The sequence below is a fragment of the Haliotis asinina genome, chromosome 7 (genome assembly GCF_037392515.1).
Source record: "Haliotis asinina isolate JCU_RB_2024 chromosome 7, JCU_Hal_asi_v2, whole genome shotgun sequence".
Taxonomy (NCBI): Eukaryota; Metazoa; Mollusca; class Gastropoda; order Lepetellida; family Haliotidae; genus Haliotis; species Haliotis asinina.
Genome location: NC_090286.1, coordinates 1166498 through 1185778, shown reverse-complemented (window position 1 = coordinate 1185778; position 19281 = coordinate 1166498). Strand labels below are relative to the sequence as shown.

The 19281-nt window shown below is 40.7% G+C and overlaps 1 protein-coding gene across 1 annotated transcript in view; it reads right to left on the bottom strand.

Moving 5' to 3' along the window:
- The window catches only part of LOC137291145 (uncharacterized), a 63098-nt gene that overhangs the window by 42810 nt on the left and 1007 nt on the right, over positions 1-19281 (bottom strand). Inside the window, exons 2-4 of the mRNA XM_067822430.1 lie at positions 17191-17325; positions 14930-15136; positions 14250-14486 (exon numbers count right to left, since the gene is read on the bottom strand). Coding sequence (XP_067678531.1) covers positions 14250-14486; positions 14930-15136; positions 17191-17325 — 579 coding nt within the window. The remainder of the gene's footprint in view (positions 1-14249; positions 14487-14929; positions 15137-17190; positions 17326-19281) is intronic.

Genomic DNA, 19281 nt, shown 5'->3' with positions numbered 1-19281 from the left:
TGGAGACAACTTGATTCCAGTCTCGGGTTGGAGAGGTCGCCGGACCCGCAGCAAAAGCAGACGTCGATGTGATGGCGTCAAAATGGTTCCTCGATATTGCTGGCAAACACGAAGGTTAGCAGCTCGCAGCTGGTTCCAAATGGCTTGCGTCAACAGTCGACCCCTAAACAGTCGACCCCTTCTGGTACCTGTGGCCACAAAAAACGGTTACGGTGGTGACAAAGCACATTTTGAAGTTCCTCCTTTGTAATGTCACACATGGTCGACCTGGCCTTGGGCAGTCTGTAGTGGTTCCAGTCTCTTCCAGTCGAATCTGTAAATCATAAACATTCGACGGCTACACCCCACTGTCCTTTCAACATCACGAAGTGACGTTCGCGCGCCCAGCATGCCAACGTCACGTTCACACTGCACATTTGTACAGTTCATGGGAATATGTATGATCAAATGCACGTACAATGATAAAATCACATGATCAGTGGCACTTGCGAAAAACGTGTAAGCACTATTGTGATGTCCACAATGTTTAGATTGACTTAAATGTGTTGTAGTGAATTTTTCCTTCGACATTCAGAAAACGCTTAGGTTAATAAAATGATGAACAACCGAAAATACCGGATCGCAGAGTCTGGATAGTATTACGGTATTCCGAAGTGTAGGCAACATACCGCGGTTCTACTAATAAATCGCATATCGTTCACCTCTAAACAATGGAGCTGCTTTTGGCAGATATTGATTTGGATCTAAACAACAACCAGACACACTCTACGATAAGTGAGGTTAAGTTACCTGACGTAACCCCTGATTACAGTTTAGAATCACTGTAAACGATTCAAGACTGGTGCAAGAAGCATCAGCATTTATGTTACTTGTGATTTCATAACGGTCAAGTAACCAACACAAAACGATGACTTACTGACCTGTGCGCCGTTGTACAATGCGACCGTGGCGCTAGGGAGACCATAACTCTCATTGCTTGACATTGACTTAAGGTAATCTTAGTGATATGGTTGTTTCTTTCAAAGATACCATGTCCAAAGACCATCCTACGATCAATATCAGTTGTATGGTCTCATGGTAAATGTGGTCTTAACTTCCACAAGGGCTGCAGCAAGGGGATGTTATAAGTCATGCACTGAAGTTCCCCAGATAAATAGATGTTCCTGATAGTCACACACTTTTTGTGAATTCAGCATGGCCACCCCACCAGAACTTGTTTTGTCACAATGATCATGATCCAATTTGGTGAACCTTCAGTTAAATCGGGAACGAATGGAGTGAGTTTGAGTATTTAACAATGTTTGGGAGATTTTTCGTTTATGGCTGAAATACCAAACTGCTAACATAAACGAACACTATTGGTAAGGAGAACATTGGGACGAACATAACTAGATTAACATACCAAGGAGGATGATAAGGGAGAGACATTATTTGCAAAATAGCATCAAATAATGTGATACATCCAAACTTGACAACTGTTCAGAATCAAAACCTTTTATTGTTTGAAATTCTCATTTAAGTGGTGAAGAGTTTACCTGGAACCGACTCGGGAAACATATCTCCTTTAGCAGCAGGATTTATGGGAGCCGTTGCCATGCTTGTGGTGTTGGCGGGTACAGTGTGTATATGGAGGAAAGGAGATTTCAGGTACGCTTCCATTTAGTTATTAAATGGGGATACGAAAACCGACCCCTCAAAAATGAAGAAAACGGCCACCGTGCAGGAGAGAACGGTCTCTGAACCAAGAGAAATGCAGGTGTTGCATGTCACTGCCAAAATTGGGACAACTTGTGTGACCAATTACAATCAATTAAGGCTCGTCAGTAAGGTGGTAAGTAATTTTCTCCTGGATCAATTAGGCACTAAGAATGTTTGTAGAGTAAGTAGTTTGTAGTAGCAGTTAAGATGAGTTGCGTCCCTTCAGTAAGGTAGTACCTGGAACATACTAGAAAAGGAGGCTGTTTTATGAGATAACTATGAGTAGATGAAAGAGGAAAGTTCATCTCACATACCAGAACAGATTATATATAGATTTGAAACTAAATTTCTCGTTACACTTATGGAGCAGACGTTAAGTGAGCAAGAATTGCACGATTCCATGAAGGAGCTAGGCTGTAAAGGAAAAATGTCATGCGACTGATGACGATACACCCCGCTACTCCCTGTGTGCTGACAGTCGTGAGAGAGCGAAAAATACTTTCACAGTTAACTGCTGAGTAATGATAACATGTTCTTCAGTGTGTTACTGAATAATTAATTGTTGACGGATGAAGCCGAAAACCCGAAATAGTCCTTTCCGAGCGGCTGCCGTTATTGTTGAGAAGCTGATGACAGAAATGCTTGACCCTGATCAGCCAGCCAGTTATCTCGTTTTAAGAAAGAACTAAAATATTGTTATGTGATAGATAGGATTCTTATCTATTCTAGGTGTCTCCTTAGTATACGTATCACCACATCTGTTATCAATAACAAGAAGCTATGTAAAAAACAAAGCACTATAATATATTTCGCATCATTCAGAAACAAACAAATGAAGAGTGGTAAATAAATAATGCATAAATACGACTTGTAGATGTACAATATGGAACTTTGTCATGACCACGTAGCATTGTCGCTGCATTGTTATTATGATATTTATTTACAGATAATAAAATACATGCAGTTTTCTGTTTTATAGAATGTCCGTTTTCTCTAAACCCAGAGGCCGTTTTCTCTAGTAATGGTAGCCGTTTTTACCGAAGTTTATTCTAGCCGTTTTCGCTGGGGTCCGTTTTCACTATAGCTCTTTAATGGGTAATTAAACTCATTACAGTATTTGTCCACTTGTTTCTGCCGAAACCATAGATATGCAAAGTATTTAAATACGAATGACCGCGATATTCTCAGTTTGAGTCTCATGTACAGCAATATATTCCACATTTTCAAATCAGGATGGCAAAGACGGCATCAAATGAAGCTGGCACCCCAAAGACAAGCCCTGACCCACCTATAGAAATCCCACCATGTAATGTTCTGCCTGAACATGACTACACCGAGCTGGACACAGAGCATTATGAGACATTACAGTCTAAAGTTCATTAATAGAACAGTGATGTCCGCAATATATACAGAGTCTGTGTCCCCTTTGTCCCATGCTGCGGTTGGAGTGGCGTTTTCTGGTCAAGGGGGTGATATGAAGGAAATGGTGCCATGAAGATCGGCGACCGTGCCAGGAACTGACTGCTTAGAGGTCCCTTTAGGATCTTTATATGATGGGAGAGCAGCTCATTAAACGCGAGGACGAGCGACATCTCAGTAACAGAATGATGTTTAGAGAGCTCATGGTCACTATACTTTTTTTAAACTATAAGGATCAAAAACTTTTCTATATCTATAGAAAATGTTTCATGCGTGGAATATTTATTTACCGAGTAGAAAAGTCAAAACACACCCTTGCATCGTCTCTGGGATGTTATTTTACGTAAAAAGCGTCATGCTTTCACACTTCCAGGCTCATTTGTTTGAATACCAATATATAGAACATTTAGTCTGCGAAAATAAGAAAGACTTGATCTCTGAGACATGGATTTGGTGGTACATTTGCTGGCCGCAGCAATATATGTCTATTTTTACTAATTTTATTAGAGGTTTGACATTACATGCAAAGAATTTTTAATCAATGAATTTCTATGTTTACTTTTTTTAACACAGTGACTTTAACTGTGACACTGTTGATGCTAGTAGTTGTCAGTAGGAACAACTATTTTGTGCCATTTACAGATGAACTGTAACTGTAACAGTTATTAAGTATCGATGATACATGTTCACGAAAACCGGAGCGTATTTTTAATTACGAATAACACACATTACTGACACATGTAGAAACAACTCTTCTAGCAGAATTGTTTTTTAATTATATTAGTTTACCTCATCATATCGAATAAAATTATATAACCTTGCTTATCTTTTAACATATATATTGAAGCAAGAACTACCCCGACACGCTACGCAGTGATTGAAGGAGTCAACTATACATCAACTGCTTTGTCACAACTTGAAGGACTGTACTTACAGCATGGTGCTCCTCCAGAGATACACCACGCCTGTCACTACAGTCACGACTAGTATCGTCGTCAGTGCTGCCAGAACACCAGTCTCCATTGGCGATATACTGCCATTTTCTGGGGATTAAAAGCAGTGACTGAATGTGTTTTAGTTTTACGCAGTTTTTAGCAATGTATTTTGTTTGTCAATATCACGACAGGAGTTGCCAGAAATGGGGTTAACACATTGTACCCAGGTGGGGATGCGAACCCGGGTCCTCGCTACTGACGGCACCGGGCTAACCAAACAACCGATCCTGCGTTACGGATTCGTTCTGATCCTGTCTTAGTCGTCCCGTCACAGTTATGACATGTACCAAAACAAACAGCCAGCAATCGCATAATACGCAAGGTCTTCTGATGTCAAAAATACAGAGATTAAAATTGTCAAAATCACAAATGCCACCAAGCGTACTGGTTTATGGTGATGTTGTTTTGGGCATGTTCGAACTATCGGGAGTATTTTATGCTGTTGTAGCGGCCACAATATTTCCGAGTCCCGTGCTGGGATTCGAACCACAGACATTCCGATCCGAAGTCGGACGCCTTGTCCACATGACCAAAGAGGTTAACCCCGTCAGCAAGCTGACAAGGTAATGATGCCATCTGTGGGATGGTTCCACGCCCTGATACACTGTATTATACAGACATGCACGTGACATTCAGGGAGTCAGTGATCATCTTCCTCATCCGTATAGCTCTATGACAAAGTGCAGCGAATGTGCAGACAGTGTCTGTGGAAATAGGGTCAAGCTTTCAACGCGCGCCGCGTATTTTTAGATTTGAACAGCTGACACAAGTCATGAAAATTGAGCCGTGTGATCAATATGAGACAGTGAATTTTAAAACAAAACGAAACAAGTTAGCTATCATCTACAAAAGGGAAACAAGTTAGCTATCATCTACAAAAGGGAAACAAGTTAGCTACCATCTACAAAGGGAAACTAATTAGCTATCATCTACAAAAGGGAAACAAGTTAACTACAATCTACAAAAGGAAACAAGTTAGCTATCATCTACAAAAAGGAAACAAGTTAGCTACCATCTACAAAAGAGAAACAAGTCAGCTACCATCTACAAAAGAGAAACAAGTCAGCTACCATCTACAAAAGGGAAACAACCACGTGGCGATGTACAAACACAGCTGTACATCTATATGTGACGTAAGGTGTACAAGCGCAATACTATTTTAGTCAGTTAATATCATGTATTGGGAACTTTAGTATGTGTGTTGGTGAGATGATGTGGTGAAATATAGTGACAGATCTGCAGCAAGTGTTTAGTTCTGACTAAATAGAAGTGAGTTAGTGAGCTACGTTTTACACTGCTTTTATCAATATTCCAGCAATATCACGGCTAGGCACACAAGAAATGGCCTTCACACATCGTACCCTTATGGGGAATGGAACCCGGGTCCTCCGCGTAACCAGTGAATGCTTTAAGAACTCGGCCATCCCTACTGCCCCTAATAAATAGTATAAGAGAAAGTATTATTATCAAAAGTTTAGGATAACAAGACGACTAATGAAGTGTCGTAATTAACCCGTTATCGTTGTAATGACAGCGTGCTGATGTATGTGCCCAGTTATTTGGTTGTCAAGATGCACTAGCTAAATAATATAATGCATTTGTCAGCTTTGTTGAGGTTTTTGTTTTAGGTCTTCAGGATCACACAGCTGCTCCTTTTGCTCTCAGGCATCATGGTGTCTGGGGTCAACGAAGAGAGTTCAGCTGTGTAAGGAAGATGGTTAGTTCTTCTCTATTCTCGTCCTCGAATGTATGCTGATTTGGTTAAGGTACAAAAGGTCACCTGTCTGCTTGTGTCGTTTAGCTCAGATACTGTTTTGTTGTTGTTGGTGGTGGTGGTGGTGTCACAAGGTCCTTTGGGGTAGCAGAAACAGAAGTCTGCATGTGCCTGTGACCATTCCTGGAAGACAGCTGTATGTCATTTACCAGAAGTTACTATCAGCTTCATGTTATTATCCATATATCGTAATAAATCAATAAACTTCAGGATTAGGAGTGAATTAAGAGAGGTATGGATGTGCCCCATAAAGTGTTTGAAGTGGCACGTCATGTTTTGTGTCGTTTATTGCTCAAAGTGCGATAAGAAATGTCCGCGGTATTTTCAAAGATAGATTTCTGCCGGTCTGTAAATGCCCATGAAGAAACTACTGCATTCATCATCAGTATTTATTCTGAGAAAACATTTAATGTCAGCAAATTCCGACTGTCGGGGTGACTGGGACGTCCCCATGGCGGAGTTGTGGGAGAAGAACTTATTTTGTCTGAATGAAGTCCTCATTGAAAACAAAATATAACTACGACCAGTAAGGAAAAAGCTGTATTTATTGAAGGTCAAATGCAACCAAAAATCAAACATAATTAAAACACATTTATCACTTATTCATGACATATAATATACATTGCTGCTTTTAAAAAAACAGATAAACAAAATTATAAGCGTACAATCGCGATTCAAAAGTGCAATATTTTGTACTTGGGCTTACTTCCCCCGAAACGAAGCCCTCGGGAGACCGAACCCAGTCATAGTGGGTGGATATGCACTCAAGTGTAACGACGGCTTCCGATTGGCTGTTTCATTTGCTGATATGCTGAGGGTTCATTGTGTGTACAGAAAGATGATCTGTTTGAGGTGCATTTTAGAAGTATAGCCAGTCACAAGAAAGTAAGATTCTTTATGGATAACAACTTCTTTTTGTGTACTTGATCCGTCGTTTCAGTATGGATTCATATACTGTTGTCAAACAAAATCATATACACTAAAAGAAATCGTTATCCATGAAGAATGTATATAGAGATGTTGGGTTTGGAAAATACATGTTCTCTGAATTTGCGTTCGATCCAATCAAATATCATGTAAGTAGAGATGGTAAACTAGTGCGTGGCTGGAATATGTCCAAGTACAAAGCAGGATTTGAGTTTGCACCAGTTTCCGTCAGATCCAGTCATCCGAAAAAAATGAATGTAGTTTGTTTGCAACCCACAGACATAAAAACATGTCATGTGTATCACACATAATTACATAATGTGACAGACACGGGACTCGGGTGCACGAGTCGTAAATCAACTTGTTTTCTTTATGTCGTATAGTCTGATAGGTTCTAAGTTTAAATTGCACGTGGTCAATGATTGAAGCTGTGTATTGCATGTTGTCTTTAGCGGACAGGCAGGCAGACATATAGGTGTGAATAAACCAGACAATGAGCTTTCTCTGTGACAGAGACTGCTTACCACAATCAACAAGGTTTTTTTTACGTAACGAGTAGATTATTTACTTGTTTGTGTACACAACCAAGATTAGACTACTGCTCACGACCTAAGACGTTGGACATGCATACTGTTTCAAGCTCCCCGAACCTATTCACTGCGCACGCGTTATGGACGCAGCGCAGCACAGCAGTTGAAACCAGTTTTTACCCCAGCGCTGGGGGGAATTTAGTGAAACGTTTGAACTCCGATTTCGCGGGCTTTTCTTTCATCGCGTTTTATAGGTTGAATTGGCATTTTTTATGATTTGTTTCGGTAAGTGCATACCGAAAGGTACCAGAATCTGCAAAGCTGTGTTCTACGTTGCATGTGACCTTTAAGCAAAACAGCTCCTGTTCCATGTAATGTAATGATTAAAAGAACATTTCTACAATCATAAGAAATATATATGTATATATCCATTACACTGAAAATAAACATAGGCCCTGCCTACTACAGAGTAGTTTTAGTAAGCATGTACTTGATACGTCTATATAAAAACAACAGAAAAGAACAGCGTAAAATTAAAATGCCTCGCTTCTGATTCTGAGCCCATCAAATATCTGACGTGTATGTAAAGGTGTCATTGCGACAGAGCCAGACTCTACTCTTGATACTGTCTCTACATACAACTATCGAGGACCAGTTGGTGTCAGAGACAAACGGAAACCTGAAAGAAATCCATAGTTGACATTTAGGCATGACCTCAACATTAATATTCTACGTTTAGAAACAATCCTTAACATGTAGGTGTTAAAAAACACAAGTAATTCTCCCAGAGTCGTTTCTTCACAATTCCCTTATTAGTCGACACATCATGAATGATATAGCATGCTGTCCATGTACTGTCAGTAAACGTTTGTGGTAATTACTGTATTAATAAATGATCACTAATGGTATTCTGCTCCTAAACAATGTCCTTTGTAGCAAATCTAAACAGTGTTCTTCAACGTAACATCAAACTACTTGGCTGACAACAATGCCAATGTTTTATAGTATTGTTTTATTATGACACATCACATTTGAGTGTCAACATTTGGCCATTATTTCCGTCGTGGGCATTGCTGCCACTCCATCCTTCCTCAGCTGTGTCTTGTGTAGTTTTAGATGTGAGCCTGGCTGTTGGAATTACACCTGAGACACTCAGTGACTCATACATGTCTGGTAACCGTCCGTCCAGTGTGGCATACTGACTTCCCGATATGGCATCGTATTCACGATTCTGCGCTGTCTTAGGCGCAGAAAGTTGCAAACCCGCCGCGTTTTCACTTGTGCTGGACTTGTTCCTGCAAAAGAAATATGCCTGGTTGCTTGTGCGTGGTTGTGCATAAATCCGTTCAATGAGTTATATCTTTTAACAATCTGACATACACACAGTACCACAGATCCGTTTAAGTGAATGTGTATGACACTGAATGTATGTTATTATCAGAAAAAGTTTTTGAACGAGATAAGAACTCTTATGCTACAAATGACTTTCATATAGTACTCAAAGTTTGGAGACGAACAATATAAGGATTACTTGCCCAAAACTGAAATATTCTTTAACTCAATGTTTGTGCGGGACGTATAGGATCTGACTTTATCGATGCACGATCAGAGCATGCAGTCATGGAGACGATGTGCATGAGGTGCCAAGAAAGTTAGTTATTCATCTACAGCCATGTGTGCAAGAAAGGATGGAAGCTTTCTCGGCCACTATAGAGAAGACTTTAACATGTTCGTTTTCCACGTACTAGATATTGGAACGATCGTGAGTTTCCTATAAAGGGATGTTATTGCACAACAGAGCATACATTGGTTCATTGAGACTAGACTGTACATTCATGGACGATACTGCACGAACTCACTTTGGTAGAGTCGGTGATGCAGGATACCTGCATGGGTGGCCAGCTCGGTGACAATACCTCAGTGATATATGTGCCACCAGTTGTTCATGATCCTTGAAAGACGCCTTGTCGCATATAGCAACTCGGCAATGCACTTACTATAGAGTTGATCAGTCTTCAGTGCCATGCATCACATGGATCAAATACGCTCGAATTAGTGAATTTGTGAAGTTGATCTCGTGGGGACTTTGTTTTGAACATTTCTGGTTCAGACATTTTAGTGGCTGAACACATGCTGCAAGTTGGCACTGTGCAGCACTTTGCATCGGGCCTTTGTTCATTCAACATGTCTTCACTCATTGTCGCCCCTGGCATTTGAAACAAATACAGGTAGATGTATTATTTTAGATTAACACATCTACGTAATTATTTTAGAGTACTAAGCCTCGGAAATTTTGAGTAATGTATTAACTTAACAGTGCTCTCTATGAAACAATTCTTTCTGTATAATGACACAGCTCCAGAGTTCTTAATATCTAGTCACACATCTGCCTCAAATGCAACATCAATTGCAACATCAATTGTATTGCTTGTATACCGAACACCAGTATTCACATATAACAATGCACTTTACTTGACGTCTGTCTTCCTCCTCCATAGACACACCGCGCCCATTACTAAAACCATGAACACCAGCATTGATAGAGCTCCCAACAAGCCCGCAGACAGATGTGTTATACTGTTGTCATCTAGTGCCCCTGTAACAGATGAGAAGTGTTATACTGTTGCCATCTACGATCCCTGTAACAGATAAGATGTGCTATACTGTTGTCATCTAGGGCCCTGTAACATATGAGAGGTGTTATACTGTTGTCATCTAGGATCCCTGTAACAGATGAGAGGTGTTACACTGTAACAGAAGACAGGTGTTATACCTTTGTCATCTAGGATCCCTGTAACAGATAAGATATGTTATACTGTTGTCATCTAGGATCCCTGTAACAGATAAGATGTGCTATACTGTTGTCATCTAGGGCCCTGTAACATATGAGAGGTGTTATACTGTTGTCATCTAGGATTCCTGTAACAGATAAGATGTGCTATACTGTTGTCATCTAGGGCCCTGTAACGCATGAGAGGTGTTTTATCAACCATTGTCATCTAGGGCCCTGTAACATATGAGAGGTCCTTTGTAAACCGTTGTCCTGCTGGAACGTCAAAATAACACATCTATAGGGAAATCTTTGTTGAAAATAACATTGTGACTGCATTGTGACTTTCACCAGTCATATATGCAAAGGCTAGTGAAGATCGGGGAAGGAGGACTTCCACTGAACATAGTAATCTTTCACTGCATCTTGGAAATCGCAACAAGTACACAACTCTGCGTTCACTGTCCATAATATGCTGGTCACTACAGGGTGAGTATGTCTTCCTTTATGGCAATATTTTTTATGAAATTTCCTATACTTCGGAAAAGACACACATTTTCTCCTCAATTTTTCTTCATATATCTTTTGACAATGGCGTCGGTTCACTCTCAGTTATCATTTGTATGTTATATAAGGGGTTGAATGTTAATCCGTAACATATTATATAAATGACCCTTGGGTATCAGGGATAGAATTGGTCTTCAGCAGACCAAGTTGTGGTTAACATGATCAGGAGTTTGTGCAGGCTGGCATGGTTGATGCAAATCATTGTACCCCAAACGGAGCGTCGAACATCATGTTAAAACTCCAAGCTGTCTATTCCTGACTGTTTACATTCTGCAGTCATACAACTGAAATATTGATGATTGTTGCTTCAAGTAACAAACAACTGAAACAAAACAAATACATATTACACATTTGACAGGAAAAGATACAGAACGTCAACAGTTATCATTAAATTCCCCTTATCTTCAACGGTTTACATACTACTTCATAACAACTTCAACTTTAACAAACACAATATTTCTTTATTAAATGTGAATAATCTTCTATGTTTTAACATGAAGTAACACTAAACGGTTAAGAATAATAATTTCAATCCATGTGCTAATATCTGGTATATCAGGCTACAGCCTGTACGTACGTTATACTTGTATTTGGGTTTATCTATTTTAGAGTACATGTAATACTTTACGGTTTCATGAGCATGTTCTCAGATTTTCACATTGTTTTTTGTTTCCTACTTTGAGTACAGTCTTGTCCTTTCCATCCTGACTGACAGCCTGATTCACATATTCCCGTATCCCGCGGACAGACATCCGCCCCTTCTTCGCACATCCGGGCTCTGCAGTTGCCCACACAGTTAGCTGCGTACTCAACTCCCTGGATACATGCTGAAAAGTATAGAATTGAACCATACGTAATTGTGTTTTTTAACATAGTTCTATACGTCACAATCACAACACCGCAAACATCAGGACTGACAACAAACCTTCTGTACAGTCAATACCCTTCCAACCGCTACTGCAACCATCTTCACACCTTCCGGTCACATGTTCACAACTGTCTGACGAGGATTCGGCGCACTTCCTGTCTGAGCAATATTTGGAACAGCCGTCACCGTAGGAACGAAGACATTCTGTGAATAAATGACACGGGTCAGGATGGTGAAACACACCGGCACCAATTTTAATTAAAGCGCCTAAACACAACAGCCTAGAGCATATGGAAGACAGACTTCCATTCCAGCTTCTGGCACCTGGGCACTGGCATTTGTGAATGGATTCCGAAGGACTTGTCGCACAACATATAGGTCATCTGCTCTTGATGGATTTTTTCTGTGTGTTACAGAGCGAGGTCTGTCATTTACTCTGCCAGTGGCCTGGAACCTGTCCTTCCGTAGAGTGACTGAGGGAGACAACAGACGAGGGTGAGCAACACTTCTTCTGGCGTCACCATCCTGTACCCATGCAATGGACTTGTTTCTGTCGTGGACGCTTAACGGCCTGCGTTGTGACATGGTGAAGAAGTCGTGGGGCTTCAATGCTGTCTGTAGCTTCTTTTAAAGGAAATGTGGTCACAAGCTGCATGGGAAGTGTGTCTTCCACAGTACTAGGCTGTTGTGTTTGAGTATGTGAATTAAACATGTTGCTGCTGTGTTTCAGCGCCCTTGTTTACTGCTTTTTGGCAATGTTTAATTTCAGTCAAACTCAACGAAAATTGAATAAGTTGCTTTACTACATGTTATAACATGTCTCCATGCAAGTAGCAGAGGTACTGGAAGTTCCCATGGTCTCTAGTATGGTGATCTACCTTCTGTTGTTGACGATCTAGAGCCTGCTTTTATACTGCATTTGTCGAAATTATATGGTGATATTAGGTTTCACTTTCAAGGCTAGTTTTTACCTCTCACTGTGATATTCTACTTGTTTTACTGTCCTTTGTCGACAGGTTTTTATTATATACACATCTTCTATTTCAATCTTTAACATGTTCTCGTCACGATATTGCTGCAATATTGCCGATGTGACGTTAAATAATAACTCACTCACTCACTTATAACATGTCGTTAAAGTGCCCATTAAGCACACACAAAGTTGCATTTACCTGAGAGCATAAATGACCTCACCACCTTTACGTTTACATATGACTATCACATCTTATGGAGTTCTTATAGTTTTTGTGTATAATTTATTATATTAGTATACAGAAAGTATGTCTTACTGAGGGTACAGTCTGTTCCATTCCAGCCTGCTTCACAGCCTCCATCACACTTTCCCGTCACACGGTCACAGCTAGAGTTGTCTCCCTTACAGTTTCTGTTTGGACAAGCCATTCTACAGTTAGCACCATAGTGGCCAAATTCACATACTGAAAGCAAAATGAATATCTGACAATAATGTGACACTTTAAATTGTGAAATTCTTGACTAAATTACATTTCTAATGAACAGGCTATTGTAAGGCCAGGATTTGTAGACACTAACAAAGAGACAACTCTTCAGCTGAGACAGTCACCCCGTACGGACCTGTGTCACACTTTTCTGTTGTCCATCCAGGTTGACACACTCCACTGGGGCAGATGCCGTCCACGTAGTCGCACACCTCGCCGTCACAGTGGCAGTAGTTGTCACAGTCATCGCCAAAAGTACCACTGCTACATACTGTTGATACAAAAAATAATAATTTGCAGTAGTAAGGGTACGTAGGCAAGGTGAAACACGGTATCCTGATAATGAAATGACATATCCTTGGCTCTTGGTTGTTTGGCGTTAACCACGACAGATATGTCTCCGAAAAGAATTCTATTGGTCGGACATCAACCACCATTGTTAACGTATCTTGCCCTATCGACGTCTGTTCAACAGGAACTTAGAGGACCGCTTGAAAGCAACCAGGAATTACGTTCAGAAGGGCCATCAAAGTCCGTCTACTTGTAAATTGCCATCTGCGTTTGGCGTGGCTTTCAGAACAGCATGGAGTCTTAAGAAACTAAATCCACAATTACGATAGCTGTTTCCTACCCCATGTAGAAGATGAACAATTAAATTGTCAATGCACAGTCGCTGATGGACAGGCTGATACTGTTACAAACTAGATCCTGTCAGCCTTAATCACGACATCCTCACAGATAATCAGTTCATCTGGATGTTTTCTTTTTGAAATAATTACGAACTTGCCCGAAGGTCACCAAGTGATCTCATCTGAGATCATAGATAAATACTAATCTTGACTGTCTGTCATGGCATGTTGTCGTAATGTACCAACACTAGCCGATTTTTGTCTGAAAATGACCCTTTTGTGTCATCAATTCACACATATATCTGGCAAAGATCACATCAGTTCATTCTGATTTCCTTCCATCACAATTAAATACATTAAGGATATATACATTCTAAACAACCTTCACTTGCGTGTCCACCGAACTACTTACTGCACTCAAGTCTCGTTAATCGGACACCATCAGTTAAACAGCAAATTTCCGGAGTGACGAGGATGTGATACTAAATAATTGAGACTAAGTTACGTTTATTCACTTTGTTACCAAAATAACGTCAGGTCATGATTGTCGGATAAACGGGGCTCACTCATTCACTCATGTACTGTTCACAATGCAGATGATAAAATACTTTTTACCATCAACCTCCACTTCACAGAAATCCATCGTAGGTACGTTCACATTGTTTAGTTCGTTGTTGACAGTTGTTGTGTACAGGACCAGGTAGCGCCCTTCACCAGAACACGAGACCGTCAAAACATCAGGTATGTCTGTCCCGTTGACGTTCCCTATCACGTTGTGGCAGTTGACTCCATCAGCTGGCGAGGCAGCAGTGTCAGCTATGTAGATCTGGATACCATTCCGACGAACTTTATCTGATCAGAATTTATAGAATTCAACCTTAACTGTGCATATGAGTACAAATATTACAGAACATCATATAAACACTGCTTCCCACAAACAACTTGACTGTAGTATACTTCTTACACAAGTCGAAATGATAACTGTGTCTTGTTCTTTTAATATTACCTGACAGCTATGAAGATATTCTCCATAAAAACTGGGACATGAACCAAAAAAGGCCTTGGTTCCAGAAAACCTTATTTAGGTACAACATAGGTAATGGTTGCTGAAGATGTGTACAGCCATGTGCCACACAGACCATGGTACTATTGACACTAATGCATGAACGTTTCTTGTCTGTAGCCTTATATACTCTTGCATCTGCATTATTTTCACTGCCGTTTGTGTTTACAAAACATGAAACAGGAACGTGTACAGTATAAAATGAAGTCAAATGGTTTCCTTTTGTACTCACAGTCTTTCCTGAAGTATATTGTGACATGACGTACTCTGACCATCTCCTCAAGATCCACTCTCCACCATGCCTCTGTTATTAAGTTGTCTCTCCAGTCCGAAGAAAAGCACTGTCCATAGTTGTCGGCGCTGTTGTCACCATTTACAGCATTGCCAGGATCCTGATAGATTGAGCTGGATGATGTGGGTTTGTTGAGTGCTATATTTCCTGTGACAAAAGACAAGGATTAAGTTCTTGATAGACATCTGATGAAAATTTTAAAGTTCTGATATATACTGTAGCCAATGTAAATATGGGCTTAAATCAATTCTACAGTGCATTAAAACCAACACATAGACGGGAAAATTCTGATTGATACATTAGAAACAAATCAATTAAACAAGCTAAAATACCGTCCAAAAGAAACGCCACCAAAATAAAAATTATCATAAGTTGTGAAAATAATTGCCTGTCTGCTCAAAAACGACTGGAAACACATCCCTCGAACACGGCATGTCTGTTCCCAGTAAACGTGTGCACGAGATTATTGGTGAGTTAAATGAATTCGCACAGAAAAAATGGAAATTATGCACAACGTTACCCGTATGACGTGAGGGTATAAAACCTGACTAGATTTCTTCTCTGTCATCATACTACAGGATTGAAAGCAGGAACATGCCTCGAGTGACCACAAGAACAGAGGGAAAGAGCAATTGGTATGCAACACAGGATCACGTGACCAGGATGCTGCAAGTCCACCATCGCCAGACTTATCACACGTCACAGAGAGACTGACAGACAGACCCAGGAGTGGCATCCCCACGGTCACGACCCCACAGGGAGATCGACATTTACGGGTGCTTCATCAGAGAAACCGCTACCTCACAGTGACGTCATCAAGCGCCAATAGCCTTGGACATGCAGTCAGCAGACAGAAAGAAGGAAGACGACTGTGTCAGCATGGTATTCGTGCCTGACGACGTTTCAAGGCCATAAAGTTAACGCTCCGACACCAACGTGCCAAATTGAGGTGGGCCAGAACCGTAATGCAGTGGCAGCTGCGAAACTGGCGACGAGTGCTCTTCAGTGACGAGAGCACCTCCAAGCTCTCCATATCTGATGGTCGTTTTCGAATCTATCTACGTCGGGGCGAACGGACAGCACCTGCTTGCATCCAAGAAGTTGAACATTAAGCGTACGCTTTATTGTCTTGTGGGGAGCAGACGACAGATCTCGTCAGTCATCAAAGCTTGTCTCAACGCACGTCGTTACAGGGACGAGATTTTACGGTCTGTGATGCTGCCTTACCTGTTTCAACAGGACAACGCCACTAGTGGCTTAGCTTCCTCAAAATTAACAACTTCAACCTGCAACCTAACCCAACCCAACAACTTCAACATTGGCCAGCGAGATCACCCGCTCTGTCTCCAATCGAACACATCTGGGACCAAATGGGGCAAAGTATTTGGAAATGTCAACAGCCTCGATTGACCATGGACACTTTGGCAGTTGTCCTGTAAGAGGAATAGTGCCGAATCCCAAATGATGACGTCAGAAAGCTCACATACTCAGTTCGACGATGCGATAGAACCTGCATCACAGGTCAGGGTGGTCACACACGATATTGAATCATCTGTGTTGTCGATCGAATACTGGATACTGCATCCGTGTGTCAAAAAAATGTTTTTTTCTGTTGTTTGTTTTTCAAATTCTTTTATTTATTTTAATTCAGTAGGTGTGCAGTTGATTACAGTTGTCAACGTAGAGCATGTTCATGTAAATGTGGGATGCATTATCGTTACACAGACCACCTTCCATAGGAATCTAGCAAATGAAATCACTTCACCGTGACTTGTTTAACATAATGATTGTTGACTGAAAAAGTTGACACGTGAACATGGCCACTTTTAATCCTGAACAGAAGGTAGCTAATATATTCAATAATCTATGATGCCTACTTCTAGTCGCCATGTTAATAATTGTAAAAATATTTTGTTTGTTGGTTTTCTTTTGTAATGCCGTACCCAGCAATATTGCGTTTGTAAATACCCGAATTTGGGTCAGACAATCCGGTGACCAACAACATAGGCATCGATCTGCGAAACTGAGGTAGGATGAGATGTGTCAGCCATGGCAACGAGCCTAACCACCCAATACCGTGGCTCTCCTGTTGAGACAAGCATAGGTCGCTAAATTCTTTACAGTTCTAAAACTTAACTCTGAAATATTGCTGTTTGAGATGAATAAGTGTAGCAAAGCTTCAGATGGTCGATATCACTTACTTTTATTGCATGTTACTCCGGACCAACCCGTGTCACAATCTCCAGGACGACAGCCACTGGTAGCATTACATTTGACTAAAGGACAGTGACACTGGTAACCGCACTCATAGCCGTATGTTCCTTCCGGGCAGATTCCTGTAACATATATATATTTAAATGTTCTACTAGAAGCTGACAGCACGGACATGGCAGGAAAGCTTTAGGGCGACCTTAGGCCTTAAAATACCTATATGAACCTAACATTTTGCAAACAGTTATTTATGTTGAGTTAAACAATGTCATACTTCGTTTTAACAAGAACATGTACAGTGAGGAGAGTCGTCGGACCGTGAAGTAAACCAATCTATTCGTAACTCAGCCTACCAACAGAACAGCTGCTTGTATTTGAAGTGTATGTGTGTGTGTGTCAGTTTTTAGAATGTTTTGTGACTCCGGTGTTGCTGCGAGTGGATTGTGTGTAGATAGACGTTAAAAGGAAAAAAATATCTTAGGGTAAGAGAGGTGGAGCCAAGGGGATTATGATAAGGTGGAAGCCAGAAAAACAGATGTCACAGATGATTGAATCAACAAGTCTCAAGCACTGGGCTGGGCAGGTATTTTCCCTGGTCACGGTTGATCTGAGAGCGGAATGATTTCATGTCCTTGGCCTCTTGTAGCTTAGTGGCTGTTAGTGGATAGATCGTTGGTAGAATGTGTGGCCTTGGTTCTTGCTGATGGTAGATTTCTGGTCTAGTAAAATCTTCGTCGTTGCAGCTTGAAAGCTGTTAATGTGTAGTTTTCAATCACGGGCCAGTGGCCTACATTCACATGAATAAAGACAATTGTAAAAACATAGTATTATTGTTTGGGGGTGTAAAGGTTTCGGCAATGTACTGGACGCCACAGTCGAAGGGGATCTGGTATATACATCCTCTGGAGTATGAACGGAAGCGGTTGGTGCCTGATGACTTTCAACAGAGAAGTTGTTTATCCAACTTGTAAGGATAAAGAAGTACATTCTTGCCTGTAGCATAGGTAACACTGATTACAGTATTGGAATTCCTATATAATATAGTCAGTAAATGTAATACCTCGACAGTCAGATCATTACGGTCATTACAATATAATTAACATTACTAGCCAAATCAATACATTTAGGAGTAAAAACTTGTCATCGAAGGACAGTAAAAGGTGCTAGATTATCACAGCTCCTAATTGTAAACTAGTATGCTATGGCAAAAATATAAAAAATCGGGCCATACATCAAATGAAGGTTGATCACCACGATTAGGGACCGTTGGGCTACATAATATAGGTAAGACATATAAATTTACTTATGTTGACATTGTCGTTGCAATGTGTCAAGCTGACATAATAGCTTACTGTATGTCAACGATGTCAGGTAGTTCAGATGTGTATTCAAATATAAATCATAACATCATAACATGCACCCCTTTAAGATTACAAATAGAGTTCGTGTGTTACCGCTACATTCACAAAAAACATGTCATGAATATGCATTTGCGGCTGAAACATTCCTAGTAGACGTGTAATGGGATCAACATTACAAACGTGTCTTCTGCTTCTCAGTTGCTTCATACCTGCCCTGGGAAACACGTAAGGAGAGAAACAAGAAATCCCTGATGAAAAGATAATAAACTTCGAGGAGGTTTCATGGCAACAATACCGCACCATGGTTCAAATTGTAGCCCCCTCGGGAGACCATTGTCAGGACTGATGTCTTCCTTGTCACAAGGAATGTGTTGCACACGCCACTTGGAAAACATGTAATTTTCTTTGTTGGGTTTGTTTGTTGGTGGTGTTTTTTGACAAGGAAGTGCACCTCCTCTCTGTATTACATAAGCGTTCCTAAGATCATTAAGCAGCATAGCGTGTAGTTATCTCTACATGATCTGATGTACTGACATCTGTTTTGCCTTTCCTTTTCAGTTAGTTAGTTAGTTAGTTGGGTTTTCCGCCTAGAGAGTTGAGATTAAAATACGATGTGCTTTTGAGACTGACATCCAGTGATCGAGGGGAAAATACCAGCGCTTTGAGCATGCACTTGTGCGTGGATATGTGCGCTATATAAATATCCTATATCCTTTCCTC